This window comes from Phacochoerus africanus, chromosome 11, assembly GCF_016906955.1.
Source record: "Phacochoerus africanus isolate WHEZ1 chromosome 11, ROS_Pafr_v1, whole genome shotgun sequence".
Classification (NCBI taxonomy): Eukaryota; Metazoa; Chordata; class Mammalia; order Artiodactyla; family Suidae; genus Phacochoerus; species Phacochoerus africanus.
In genome coordinates this window covers 1,373,869-1,388,357 of record NC_062554.1, presented here as the reverse complement: position 1 = coordinate 1,388,357, position 14,489 = coordinate 1,373,869, and the positions used below count along the sequence as shown (strand labels likewise).

Here is a 14,489-nt window from a genome sequence, read left to right as displayed (position 1 = left end):
GAGTAGCCAGCACTCGCTCCCATGACTCAACCGCACCATTCCCTCCCTCCTGAATTCTGGTTTTCGTGCCCACCCCACCCTCACTTCCACTGGCACTGCTCTGCTAGGGTTTCAAAGATCCAGGTCATCAAATTCAAGACTCACTTTTCAATCTTCCTCGGATAAGCAGTGTTTGGAGGAATGAAAAGAAAGAATGCAGGTCCCCCCAGAGTAACAACGGAGGAGCAGGACTAGTCACAGAAGGCAGCTCCAAGGAGAAAGCGGTTCTTGGGCAGGAGAGTCGGGGGACGAAGTCTAACCTCACCCACCCACCTTGCCAGCTGACGACAGCACAAAAAATTAGAGTCATCCTTGACCCCTCTCACACCTCCCACAATTTCTCAGAAGGTCCTATTGTTTCTACCCTAAATATACATAATCTGCCTACTTCTCGCTGCTGTTTCCCCTGCTGCTGGCCTGGTCCCGGCCACCCCACCGCTCACCTAGACTCCCTGTAAACTAGCAGGTCTTCCTGCTCTTTCTCTCCCACCTCCCTCTCCCCTGCAATTGCACCCCCCCCCCCATTCTGTTCTTCTCAAAGCAGCTAATGATCCTGTTACAACTAAGGCAGAGCATATGCCGCTCCCTGCTCAAAACCCCACCTCACCCAGACGAAAATGCAAAGTCCTCTCCGTGGCCTGGAACGTCCTTAATGCTCCGCCCCATTCCCTGGGCGGGGCGTCCACCTCCTGTCACCCCCCGCCTTGATCCTAGCACTCCCGCCATCAAATAGCCCCAAGCACACCCGGAGCCTTGAGGCTCTTGCACTAGCTGTTCCCTCTGCCTGGAGGCTCTTTCCCCCAGCAGTGGTCACATCCCTCACTTCCTTCGGATCCACTCAGACCTCACGTTGTCATTCCGACCTGACCTGCCCAGCTCCTCAAGGCTCCTCCCTCCCCCTCACGCTAGGCTACCTCTTCCTTTCTCACAGCACCTATTTCCTACTAACGGACATTTCTCTCTCCCCACTAGAATGTAAAGTTTTTGGGACAATGATCTTTGCTTTGTTCACTATATCCCAAGCTCCTAAAAGAGCAGCTGGCACATGATCCAGTTGCTGAATGAATGACTCGCCTCTTTGACACCTTTTATTCTTTTTTTTTTTGTCTTTTTGCCTTTTCTAGAGCCGCTTCCCATGCCATATGGGCGTTCCCAGGCTAGGGATGGAATTGGAGCTGTAGCCGCCGGCCTACACCACAGCCACAGCAACGCGGGATCCTTAACCCACGGAGCAAGGCCAGGGATCAAACCCACAACCTCACGGTTCCTCGTCGGATTCGTTAACCACTGCGCCACGACAGGATCTCCGACACCTTTTATTCTTGACAGCATCCTGTCCTAAGGTGTCAAAGAGGTGAGTCATTCATTCAACAACTGGATCATGTGCCAGATGCTCTTTTAGGAGCTTGGGATACATGTAAATTAGTACAACTACTATGGAAAACAGGATGGAGATACCTCAGAAAATTAAATATAGAACTACCCTATGACCCAGCAATCCCACTCTTGGGCATATATATGGACAAAACTTTCCTTGAAAAACATACATGCACCCCAATGTTCATTGCAGCTCTATTCACAATAGCCAAGACATGGAAACAACCTAAATGCCCATCGACAGATGAATGGATTAGGAACATGTGGTATACAGACACAATGGAATACTACTCAGCCATAAAAAAGAACAAAACAATGCCATTTGCAGCAACTCTCACAGTAAGTGAAGTCAGAAAAACAAATACCATATGATATCACTTACATCTGGAATCTAATATATGGCACAAATGAACCTTTCCACAGAAAAGAAATTCATGGGCTTGGAGAACAGACTTGTGGTTGCCAAGGGAGAGGGGGAGGGAGTGGGATGGACTGGGAATTTGGGGTTCATAGATGCAAACTAGTGCATTTGGAGTAGGTAAGCAATGAGGTCCTGCTGTGTAGCGCAGGGAACTATGTCTAGTCACTTGTGAAGGAGGATGATGGAGGATGATGGAGGAGTGTGTGTGTGTGTGTGTGTGTGTGTGTGCGTGCGTGTGCGTGTGAGAGAGAGAGAGAGAGAGAGAGAGAGAGAGACTGGGTCACTTTGCTGCACAGTAGAAAATTAACAGAACACTGTAAACCAACTATAATGGAAAAAATAAAAATCATTTTTTAAAAAAGAAAGAAAGGAGTTCCCGTCGTGGCGCAGTGGTTAACGAATCCGACTAGGAACCATGAGGTTGCGGGTTCGGTCCCTGGCCTTGCTCAGTGGGTTAATGATCCGGCGTTGCCGTGAGCTGTGGTGTAGGTCACAAAAGCGGCTCGGACCTGGGGTTGCTGTGGCTGTGGTGTAGGCTGGTGGCTACAGCTCCGATTCGACCCCTAGCCTGAGAACCTCCATATGCCGCGGAAGTGGCCCAAGAAATAGCAAATAGACAAAAAAAAAAAAAAAGAAAAGAAAAACAAGTTTAAAAAAAAAAAAGGCGCTTTGACGCGGATTATCCCATGGAAAGTACTTCTGCTGCGCTTGTGCAGCTCTCTCGCTCCATCTAGTGGCAGCTGTTTCTCTAGTCCCAGCGAGGGCCCACGTTTCCTCGGAACTACTTAGCTCGGTTCTTACGGAGTGCCCATCGGACCAAAATCAAGGAGCACAAACTCAGAGCAGGAAATTACATCCTTGAGAGGCATCACCAGTAACCAATAGACACAAAGATCTGGCTCACGTGGTGCACATCCAGCCAATCGTACTCCTAACAATGCTCAACTCCCTCCCTTCCGCTCCTGGCTCCTTCTCTCTCGACAAGATGGCAGCACCGGCAGTACCGGCGAGTGCTCCTCCCGCCACTCCGGCCCCGGCCCCGGCCCCGGTCCCCGCTGCGGCCTCAGCCCCGGCACCGGCCCCAGCCTCAGCCTCGGCTCCGGCTCCGGCGCCCGCAGCGGCTCCGGCGCCGGTACCGGCTGCAGCGCCGGCGCCCGCCTCGTCCTCAGACCCGGCGGCGGCGGCGGCGGCCACTCCCGCAGCCCCGGGCCAGGCCCCGGCCCCGGCTCCGGCCCCCGCGCAGACCCCGGCGCCGTCGCTGCCCGGGCCTGCTCTCCCGGGCCCCTTCCCCGGCGGCCGCGTGGTGCGGCTGCACCCGGTCATCTTGGCCTCCATCGTGGACAGCTACGAGCGACGCAACGAGGGCGCCGCCCGGGTCATCGGGACCCTGCTGGGTGAGGGCCCGCCGCGGGCTGGCCTTGTCTTGGCCTCCCACCGCCCCCGTCTCGCGCCCCTCTCTTCCCGCCCCCGTGGCGGTTACCTGTTGAACAGACGCCGTGTGCCACGCGGTCTAGGTTTATCCTTGGTCGCCCGGTAGTCTCTGCGCCCGGTGGATGGGTCTCAACCTGCGGAAAATGAGGTCCACGCTGGCGAGGACGTGGAGACGCTCGCCTCCCCCGCCCGGTGACCTCGTTTCCCCCCTTATCTGCTGCTGCGCGTCTTGACTTTCCAGGTGTTTACTAAGAAGTTTCTAACCCGTTGGCAAAGGAGTTGAGGACGTCTGTAAAAAGATACCACCCTCGACAAGTAGCTGGTTAGGCAGGAACTCATGTAGGGTTTCAGTAATATTCTGGTTTCCTGAACCTCTAAGCGGGATCCTCTGTGCCCCGGTGTCCCCGATATCAGTCCCTCATGAGACAGAGACCCTGTGCCCCCAGTGCCGGCTCTGATTCTCCGTTTGAACACAAACAGTTGTATTACCTGTTACTGTAGCAACATTCAGACGGAGAAACAGGTTTTTCCCTGCTCCCGTTCCAAAGGTGGGGAATAGGTATTTTATGTTAAAGTGGTTCATGAGACGGAGAAGCCTTGAAGCGGGATGCTCTGACGAGATGTCCTTTTCTCTGGGGGCAGCTGGGCCCGTCAGATTCATTTTCACTCCGTCCCGCTGCAGATTCGGGACACCGTGGTGAAGCCACTTTACTCCCGCGCGTTTCTCTTACCCTTGCACGTGCAGTCGTCTCCGCCGTGGGAGACGGGGGGTGTGGTGCCAGGAGTCGTTGCAGGCCCACCCCGGCACCTGTCAGCCAGGGGCCTGGGACACGACCTGAGGGCTTTGGGGGAGTTAGAGCATTGCGGAGGCGCGGGTGGTGCTGGCCCAGACCGGGACCACACGGCTGTTGGTGGCCGACTTCCGCCGCGGCAGGTGCGCCACGCATGCGCGCCGCCTGCCCTCTGCCTCTTCGAAGGTGTCCCGTTTTATAGAAATTCCAGTGGATCTGCTGCCTTTCGGATGTTGCCGTGGTTTTTTGAAACCCAGCCTTTGTGTTTTCTTTGCCCCGGTGCCTTCCCTCCCTCCCTTGTTTGTTCTTCAGCTCCACTCATCCTCGGGTTCCAAGGAGAAGTCTCTCCGTCCTTCGTGCGGACCCCATCGTCACCCCCCGTTCTTAGCCTCCCCGAGTCCGTGGTTGTGCCCTGCTTTGGGCTTCTGTAATACATCGTGCGTGCATCACTGATGGGCCCGCGACGAGACCTTCGGATTCCCACCCAGAGTGCGCCTGTTGTGTGGTGTGGGGTGTTAGGGAGGCAGTGCTTCCTGAATGAGGTGTAGGTCCTGCTTGCTAGATGGAGCTTCGCAATGTTCGCAGAAGTTAATTTACGGAACATATTCCATTTGGTTAAATGAGCTCATTGGCACCATTTACGGTAAAACTGTCGGGTACTTAAAACTCAAAGTGTGGAGTTCCTGGCGTGGCTCAGCAGTTAATGAACCCATTAGGGTTCGATCCCTGCCCTCGCTCAGTGGGTTAAGGATTGGGCATTGGCCTTGAGCTGTGGTGTAGGTCGCAGACGCGGCTCGGATCCTGCGTTGCTGTGGCTCTGGTGTAGGCAGGCGGCTGTAGCTCTAATTGGACCCCTAGCCTGGGAACCACAGGGATGGCCCTAAAAAAGAATTTAAAAAAAAACAAAGTTTGATAAAATGAGCTTTGTTCAAAACTTAAGTTCAAGATGAAGTTATAGTCACATGCAGATAATTAGACGAAGCCGTGGCAGATGCAAACAGGAGCGTGTCATTGCGACAGGCAGATACAGACAAGCTTGAAGTGGTCAGTCTGCTGCCTCCAGAGGTCAGACGGGTGGAGTATGCATCCTTTGTGACTCCTGGGGGGGGGGGGGCAGAAGCGCAGTGAGGAGTTGGACACATGACAGGTGCACAGGGAAGCACCCGAGCCTGGCTGGGAGGTGCCGCTCAACTAGTTGGAGGGAGAGGCCTGGGGGCAGCAGCCGCCATGAGGTACGGAGACCAGGGAGGGAGGGGAGGTACCGCCAGAACCAGAGGAATAGGAGTTCGTGGTGAAGGGCCCACCTTGATGCTGAAGCTTCTCCGGGTCTCCAGGAGGTTTCTGGACGGCGGTGTTACGGTCATAAACCGGCAACCAGGTGCGGGGGAGGGGGGGAACAGGTGGCGCCCCTGCAGCTGAGCTGGTCTGTGTGGACAGGGTTAGACTCCTCCAGGCAGCTCTGCGGGTCACATGATACTGGGAGAGGAGTTCCCGGTGTGGCCCAGCGGGCTAAGGACCCAATGTTGTCTCCGTGAGGACACAAGTTCAATCCCTGGCCTCACACAGCAGGTTGAGGATCAGACATGGCTGTGGCTGTGGTGTAGGCCTCAGCTGCAGCTCAGATTCAGCTCCAGCCCAGGAACTTCCGTATACCGCAGGTGCGGCCAGAAAAACATCGAAAATCACATTGAGGAGAAAGTCCAGGAGCTCAGGGTGAAGGTGGGGGCAGGACTGGCGGCAGGAGGGCCCCGCAGGCCAGCTGGCAGGGGAGGCCTTGCGAGGAGGGCTGGGCCCACCTGCCCCCGACGCCTGGAGGGGGCGCTCGAGACCCTCCAGAGCTCATCTCTGGAGAATCCTGCCTCCGTGGGCGCGCGCGCACGGCTGAACTTGGAGCTTTTGAGTCCGGCGTGGGGGCGTTTGGTTCCTTGACCTTGAGGAGACTCGGGAGCACTTGGGAGGTGGCTGGGGCGGTTGGGAGCCCTGGGCTTTTGTGATGCATGGGCCGTTTTCTGTCCCAGGGACTGTTGACAAGCACTCCGTGGAAGTCACCAACTGCTTCTCGGTGCCGCACAACGAGTCAGAAGACGAGGTGAGTGGCATTTGTGCGGCCCCCACGTGGTCCCCGGCTGCGCGCTTGTGGCCGCTCCCGCGCCACCACGTGTGGGGCTCTAACCAGAGCGGCCTGCAGGGCGCCTCGTCGCAGTCGGACCTGCTTTCTGGGCATTCCGTCTGTCACGGGCCACCCCAGCCCTGTCCATCCACGTTGCTGGGGCTTCCTGGCTTCTTAGCGTCCTTCCCCGCCTGCCCTCTCAGGTGGCGGTCGACATGGAGTTTGCTAAGAACATGTACGAACTGCACAAGAAGGTCTCTCCCAACGAGCTCATCCTGGGCTGGTGAGTGGCCGTGGGGGGAAAGCCAGGCTGCCAGCGTCCCTTGCCGCCAGACGAGGTGTCGGGCTGCCTGTTTGGGAGACGGGGCTGAACATGTATTATCTCAAGAAGCTGTGGATTCACTGTGTTTTGCTGGCCGTTCCAGTCCTGTGAGGCTAAGCGTACTTACTGTGAATTGCAGCTGTTCCCGAGCGAGTCTCTCTGCCTTGCTGGCGACTTAGGGGTGCCCAGGAGCCCTGCGTGGGCCGTTGCCTGACTCCATACGTTGCCGGGCGCTGGTTTTCCGGCGTGGGTTGTCCTGGGGGCGTGGGAGCTGTGGGATTGGCGTCCACCCCGTGTCCGTCCCCAGGTACGCCACGGGCCACGACATCACAGAGCACTCCGTGCTGATCCACGAGTACTACAGCCGGGAGGCCCCCAACCCCATCCACCTCACGGTGGACACGAGCCTCCAGAGCGGCCGCATGAGCATCAAGGCCTACGTCAGGTGAGCGGGGTCGCCGCCTCCTGAGGAGGCCTCTTGCTCGCTCTCAGCAGGTGTCATCAGAGGGGTCTCACCGCAGCTTGTGCTCACTGAGCCTGGGCTACCCCGGGTTTCTGCGCGTCGCTCAGAGCTTCCGGGGGCAGCCCTGTAGGCATTTGAGCAGCTTGTTTTCCAGGCCGTCCGTTCTAGACGCTAACCCTCAACAGCCCCGCCAGCTGTCCTCGCGTGGCGTTCTGGTCGTGACGCTTCTGCACGCTCCCTGCTCCTCTGACCTGCCCTGAAACTGTGCCCAGGACCCGGGACCGCACAGGCTCGAGGAGGACAGGCTGTCCCTGTTTTGAGCAGAGTGCGAGCCTGGGATAGAGCACAGCTGGGTGACGGGCCTGCAGGCAGCTGGAACGCTGCTTGACGGGCGGTGGGAAGGGCCGCAGCGGAGCAGCTGGCGGGGGGGGGGGATTCTGTTTTCAGGTCAGAAGGAGGCCCTTTGTCGGTGCACATCTTGCTCGATTTAACTTTGTGCTGTTTCTGTGCCGACCCCGGCTGACCCGTTCACCATCATGGGATGAGACAGAGGCTGGGTCTCAAGTCCCTGGGGACTGTTGGTGGGCCCCGGAGCTCTTGGCTCTGCCTGCGTTCCCCAGCCATGCCGCGTAGCTCAGACCCCTCGAGACCCAGCCAAGACCCCTTTCCCGAGATGCCTCCCAGCATCCCATCCAGTCTGGCCTCTGGGCCAGAGTCCCTTTCCCTCAAGAGCTGATGAGGGGCACAGTCCTAGGAGAGCGCTGCCCGTCACTTGTCTCTGCGGGCCTGTCCAGGCAGCCAGCTCTGAGGAGCCCAGCATCTTGTGTGAAGTGATCCTTGGAAGGACCCAGGGCTGGTCCAGAAGCTGAGTCCCCCACCTCACACCCAGGGGCTGGAGTGTGGAACCAGCTAAGGGAGGAAAGCACCTGTTCCCACTGGACCCGTGGGGTTCGAGTGGTCCAGGCTCCTTGTCTGAGAACCCTGGGAACCGCGCTCGGGGCATGACTGCTGCCCGGGCTGGACTAGATGTGGGCCCCCCCCGCCCCCGCCAGGCCGGCTGCTTACCTGCGTCCTCTCCGCAGCACGTTGATGGGCGTTCCCGGGAGGACCATGGGCGTGATGTTCACGCCGCTGACGGTGAAATACGCCTATTACGACACCGAGCGCATCGGAGGTGAGTGAGTGTCCCATGCCCTCCCTGGGGCTTTGGCGCCTTTCCAGGGAGGGGGTTTGGTCCTTAAAGAGGATGGGGGGGCTCTCGGGTGGACCTGGGAGAACCTTCGGTTTGGTCTGAGGTTTGTAAGGACGAGAAGCCGCCGTCATCCTGTGTCCGTAGGGGGAGGTGGGCCGAGGCCGCAGGGCCGTTCGCGTAGGGCGGGTTGTAAGGGTCCCGGCACACTGGGCGCGGGAGGAAGAGCGAATGGGGCAGAGCGGGGGCGGGCGGGGACGCCGCGGGGGGCCCAGGGACGGGGGCCGGGGGGGAGAGGTCGCTGCCCCGACGGGCTCCGGGTCTCCTCCCGCAGTCGACCTGATCATGAAGACCTGCTTCAGCCCCACCCGGGTCATCGGCCTCTCCAGTGACCTGCAGCAGGTGGGGGGCGCGTCGGCCCGCATCCAGGACGCCCTCAGCACGGTGCTGCAGTACGCGGAGGACGTGCTGGTGAGCGGGGCGTCCGGCGGGGCGGGGGGGGGCCGGGGGGGTCTTCGTGGCGAGACTGACCGGGCCTCGTTGCCTCGCGCTCAGTCTGGAAAGGTGGCGGCGGACAACACCGTGGGCCGCTTCTTGATGAGTCTGGTCAACCAGGTGCCCAAAATAGTGCCCGAGGACTTCGAGACCATGCTCAACAGCAACATCAACGTGAGTGCCGCCCGCCTGCCCGCCCGCGGGGGACGGAGGCGGCGGGGCGGGAGCAGGAGGGCGCGCGTCCTTCTTCCCGGGGCTCGGGGGCCTGGCCTTCCTGCCTCCCCCTCGCGCGGGTGCCCCGCCTCCCCCGGCCGTCGCCCGCCTTCCCCCAGCCCCTCACTCCCCGCGACCCCTTCTCTTGCAGGACCTGCTGATGGTGACCTACCTGGCCAACCTCACCCAGTCCCAGATCGCCCTCAACGAGAAGCTGGTGAACCTGTGACGCCCCGGGCAGCCCCGGGACTCAGAATGGAGCCGAGGCGAGATGGATTCTTTGTGCTTTAGTCGCGCTGAGCCGGTCACCCGCTCTGACTAAATAAACCTAGGCTGCCTTTTGTAAGTGAGTCCCGTCCTGTGTGCACTCACCTCTGCGGGGAGGAGGAGGCGGTGCCGGAGCTCACCCGGGAACCAGGGAGGGGTTCTCTGGCGGAAGGTGGGTCCGTGTGTGGCCTGACCCGCCATCAGTGGCTGCAGTGTAGCCCAGGCCGCCTGAGCTGCTCCTGACCCGAGGCCAGAAAGCCCGCCCAGCCCTCGTGGCCCGGGAGCCCTGGCTTCCTGCTGCTCCTGCCTGTGCCCAGAGCAGGTGACCTTCCAAAAAGTCACTGTTACCACGGTTCTTCCTTAGCATCTGATGCCCGCGGCAGTGCAGGGCATTGCCTTGGGCACGGTTGGCGGTTCCTAGAGCATTGTGGGGTGAGGGGTGAGTGGGGACAGGTCCCGGTCCTGAGACTGAGAGGGCCCCAGGGCGAAGGCCTTCTTGCTGGTGGGCGACGCTGCTTTACCAGGGTTTTGCCTCGCTTTCCCGTCTGGGAAGGTGTCCGCTGGCAGACCTGGAAACCATTTCTGGATGAGTTCTGTGGTTCCCACAGGAGATGAACGTGAGACTCCACAGAAGAAAAATAATTGAGGCTTGGTTCCTAACCTGAACTGCAGAGTAAAGGTTGTGGCAGCTGCTCCGAAGCCCCTGAAAGGGACCGAGCCGGGCGCCGTGGGGGCGGGGATAGGATCAGATCCGTAGGAGGTGTCTCGCCGTTTGGTTGGTGGGAAAACAGAAAAGTAAGTAGTTACAAACAGTAGAACATGGGTATGGCGCTGACGTTTTTTGGGCTCCTCTTGTGTTTGGGGCAGTTTTTATCATCTTCATGTTGCAGAGGGAGCTGGGGTTCGGAGGAGTTGGAGTCATTACTCTTAAGTAAAAACACCGCCCACCAGGAGCGCGTCCTGAGATGGCCCAGCTCGGAGCGCCTCTACCTAGGACGTGATGGCAGCCGATGTCTTTCGTTTTCAAACGAGGTCGGGAAGGGAGGGGGCGCAGAGGCGGGTCCCCGTGAGACGCCGACCCTGGCCCGCAGCCCGGAGGCGAGTGCAGGAGGCAGACCCCAAGGGCCCTCCCTCCACGGAGGTGCATTGCATCCCGAAAGTCGTGGGGGGGCCCTGGGCACTTTGAAGCGGATGCAGCCAGATGTGGGTTTCCGGAAGGTCGGCTGGCGTGGTGCAGAGGCAGGAGGGGAAGAGAAGCAAGGCAGGACGGCGAGTCGCAGGTGGCTGGTGGTCGGGACCCCACCAGCGTGCCGGCTCGGGCGGGCCGTGGGGCCAAGACTTGGATCCAGGAGCAGGTTGCAGGGCAGACTCGGAGGCTCCTGGAGTCTGGCTGACAGGCGCGTGGTGAGAGGGCGGGGTCTGGGGTGCTGCCTGGTTGCTGAGGGGGTGGCGGATGGGACAGTGGTTTGCGGAAGGCCCGGCTACTCCCCAGGCTGGGAGCCGAGGACGCAGAGAGGCTTGTCCAGGGTGGCGTTGCGGAGGTAGCTTGGGACAAATGGTGACGTCCTAGGCGATTGCAAACTTTGGGGCCGCCCCGGATCTTGGAAGCAGAGGAGTCCTGGGGCCTCCTGGGAATCCTGAAAGGACAGACGGGCAGAAGCCACCACCTTGGTGGGGACAGATGGGCAGAAGCCACCACCCTGCTGGGGGAGGTCCCAGGAGGCCTGCAGTTAGGAAGCAAAATCCGAGCTGGACTTGAAGACGGAGGCAGAGGCGGCAGAAGAAGGGGGGTTTGGGTGCAGAAAAGAGCGTGTGCAGAGGCTCGGGGACCCCCTGATGCAGTCCCCGCCCACCCCCGGCAAGGCGGACACCCTCAGGAAGGACGACCTCGCTTCGCTCCTTCCCGCGGCCTCTGCTGTCTGTCCCCGAGTTTGTCCTCTCAGCTCTGTGCACAGTCTCCGCATGTGTGGTTGTGCCTGTGGGGCATTGTGTGTTGCCGGAGCCCTGCGAGCCCACACGGCCCCCGTGACCGGTCCTTCCTCCTCTGACCCCTGAGGGTCCTGGGTCCCCTGCCTGGAAGCCTGGGCCGGTCCCGCCTGTGTGTGGAAGATGCCCAGGCTCCGCGCTGCTGTCCTGATTCCAGGCTGGCCCAGGGCACACCTCTCGCCTGGCTGCTCAGGAGCCACTTACACTCAGCTTGTGCCACGATGAGCCGGCGGTCTCTTCCGCCCCCATGTTCCTCCAGGGGCGACAGGGCCATGTACCCAGCTGTCAGAGGCAGATACTGGCTGCATCTCTGATCCCCCACTGCCTTGCCACCGTCTCGCCACCTCTGGCCTGTCTCGGCTTCGCCCACAGTCTCGCTCTCTGTGGTACCATGACAGGAGGAGAAATGCGTCTTTCATCCGCGTCCTTGGCACACAGTCCTTAAACCCTTTGGTGTTTCCTGGGCAGCAAGACCTGTAAAGACGTGGAGAGAATCTTGCCAGTGCTCCCCAGCCCCGTGCCGTGGCCCCTGAGTTGAGGTTCATGCAGTGATTTTTGGAAAGTGTCCTATTAACCACAGGAAGGGGGCTGCTGCGGGTGAGCCGACCACCTGATGAGAGGTTGGCACATTCAGCCCAGGGGGTGGGGGGGGCTGGAGGCTGACCAGTGACCGCCGATTTAGTCAACTGCGCTGGTGTCGCGGGGCTTCCATTACAAGCCCAAAAGGACAGAGTTTGGCGAGCTGCTTTGGTGAACAGGTCGTGTCCAGGCAGCTGGTGCCTGGCAGGCTCCGCGGGGCCGGAGCTCCCATCTTAAGACCCTCAGACCCCACCCAGGCCTCTTCATCTGCCGTTGAGTCCTTTGTAACAAACCAGTCGTGGTAAGTGAACTTTCTCTGAGTCCTGTGAGCTGTTCTAGCAAAAGTTGGTTGAACCCGCGGGTGTGGGCGTGGAAACGTGCAGTTTTTAGTGAGTGGAGGAGAAGCACTGGCGACGACCTGGGCTGGTGACGGGCACCTGGGGGACCGAGTCCCTAGCCTCAGGCTCTAGCTCTGTCCCCGCGTGGCTGGTGTGGGACAGGCTGGGGGGGCACCGTCTCCCCTCCCCCTCTCACATCCGTTCTGGGTGAAGCTCCAAGGGGTTCTCTTGCCCAGGAGGGAGTCCCCGCTTCTGCCACAGTCTGTAGGCTCCTCGCGGCCCTGCCTGGAATACCCACCCTGTTCGCTTGCTGCCTACAACTGCTCCTCTGGGCTTAGTCGGTGCCGCCTCCCCTGGGACGGTGCTCCCCGGGCCCCACAGCTCCCTCCTGCTCTCACCCCGTCAGAACTCACAGCTCCGTGCGGGCAGACACGTGTGTTCTGTTGGCCGCAGGGTTCCCGGGTCCCAGAGCGGCCCAGACACAGGCTGAGTCCTCAGTACCCACGCGGCGCAGGGAAGCGAGCAGGTGGCTCGCAGGATGTGAGTGCACCAGGGCGCCAGGTGGTCAGAGTCAGCAGGAGCCCCTGCAGAGGGGCTGGAGGGCGGGGCGCCAGGCAGGACGTTCACCCCACGGTCGGCCAGTGGCGCCTGGGGTGCAGGGGGGCGAACCGTGACCTCTGCGCTCTGTGGGTTCCCACCCCCACCCTGCCTCGCTTCCGGGATCAGGTGAGATGGGCGCGTTCAGGGTGGTGTGGCCGTCGACTCTGGGGTCCATTCTGCGGTGGGGACGCGCACAGAGAAACATCGGGACCAGGTGGAACGGTTGCTGTGAAAGGCAGGAACGGGGCCGGTTTCTAGAGGCCTGAGAGCTCGAGGGGGACCTCAGCCTCAGAGACGCTGGAACTGACGGCGCAAAGGAGGGACGAAGATCAGAAGAGGGCCGGGCTTTCCCGTGGCCTGCGTGTGGGCCCAGAGTTGAGAGCAGGGCTGCAGCAGCAACCGCCCGGTGTGGCCGGCGCTCGGCCTTCTCGCCGGGGCCCTTCCTTCCTCGGAGCCCCCCCAAGTCGCCTGGCCCATCGCGCGTGCTCGCCGAAGCTGGAAACGGTCGTGTCTTTGGAAACTTCAACTAGCATTTGTAAAATAATTTTTCAACTCAACGTTCTAAAATAATCGCTATCCATTAAGCCTTCACAAACCTTAGTTTGAGTGGTTTCATAAGTTCTATTACGCGGACCAATCAAGCAGTCTTCGTGTGGGCCGTGTGGGTTTTTTCCCAGCTTGGTATCCAGTGTCCTTCCACGGTGAACAGCTGTGTGCACACCTGACACACGGCTGGCTTTCCGTTTCTCTGGGATGATCCGTGTCCCCTGCTCCGTGTCCCACGTTGTCACCTGGGAAGCCCCACACTGCTGCCCGGCGTCTGCGCGTGGAGGAGACCTTCGCGAAGGTGCATCACCGGCCCGCCCCCGTGAGGAGGGGGGAGCTGAGGGACCGGAGAGGACGGGGTCCCACCTCTGCCCTCTGGGTCCGTGAGCGCCGTCTGCCCAAACCAGAGTCTGTGTGGAGATGAGCCCCGCAGCCTTGGACAGCACGTGAGAGTCTGGGAACGTGCAGCTGCCTGAGTGCAAGACGGGCCCTGGGCTCTGCTCTGCTGGCGTCCCCAGAGAGGCTCCCCCGGAGCCTCTGTCCCTGGTGGCCGGGGGCGGGGTGGCGCTGGCAGGCTGAGGCAGCGGGTCTCTGGCCAGGACCAGGCTCTGGGTCCTGGGGGTGGGCCGGCAGCCACCCACGGACTCGAGGGGAGCGGGTGTGGGGTCTGGGCTGAATTGGTGCTCTGGCCCGGGAGTGAGCAGCTGGACGAGTCTTCACACGGGACCGGCCTCTTGCCTCTTCTCTTGGCGCGTCCGAGGCGGACCACTTCCCCTCCTTCCAGCTGCGGCTCGGCTCGGCTCCAGGCCCAGCTCGGGCCTCCCTGAAGAATCAAGCAGGCTGTTCCTCCTGCAAGTGTTTTGATGCCGAAGCTGCCATCAGGTTCTGAGCGTATAATGACGTCGGCGTTTCTCCCACCTGCTGGCGGTGGGCAGTATGGAACTGAGCGCCTCCGCAGCGCGCAGGAGGCCGCTCACGCTCCGTAACGCACGCTCTCTCCAGGCCGACGGAATCGCGGCCGCCGCCTTTCCCGCAGCAGAGGCTCCAGAGGGAAAGCGTTGCCCTTGCCGCTGGTCTAGGCTGTGACTGGGTCTGTCTGCCGCCTCACGGGGGGTGCCAGCCTGTGCTTGTGTTTCCGTCCTGCCGTGATGCTCGTCGGTTAGGTCAGGATTTCTCTGTCCCACGGAGGGCCGCTGGTGGCCCTTCTGTTCCCGGGAACTGCTCTCTGCCCCGACTGAGCTCCCGGGAGGAGCCCTGCTCTGAGCGGAGGCTGTCCTGAGTCGTGGCCACCAGGGGGCGCCCTCGCAGCACTCACATCCTGT

At 60.7% G+C, this 14,489-nt stretch overlaps 1 protein-coding gene across 1 annotated transcript; it reads left to right on the top strand.

Annotated features, from left to right (window-relative positions):
• The first annotated feature begins 2,783 nt into the window (after positions 1-2,783).
• EIF3F (eukaryotic translation initiation factor 3 subunit F) lies at positions 2,784-9,197 on the top strand. Its single transcript, XM_047752680.1, has 8 exons — positions 2,784-3,231; positions 6,078-6,148; positions 6,373-6,452; positions 6,799-6,936; positions 8,037-8,128; positions 8,478-8,614; positions 8,699-8,812; positions 9,003-9,197. The coding sequence occupies exons 1-8, from the start codon at positions 2,823-2,825 to the stop codon at positions 9,078-9,080; spliced, it is 1,119 nt and encodes a 372-aa protein (XP_047608636.1). The 5' UTR covers positions 2,784-2,822; the 3' UTR covers positions 9,081-9,197.
• The last annotated feature ends 5,292 nt before the right edge of the window (positions 9,198-14,489 follow it).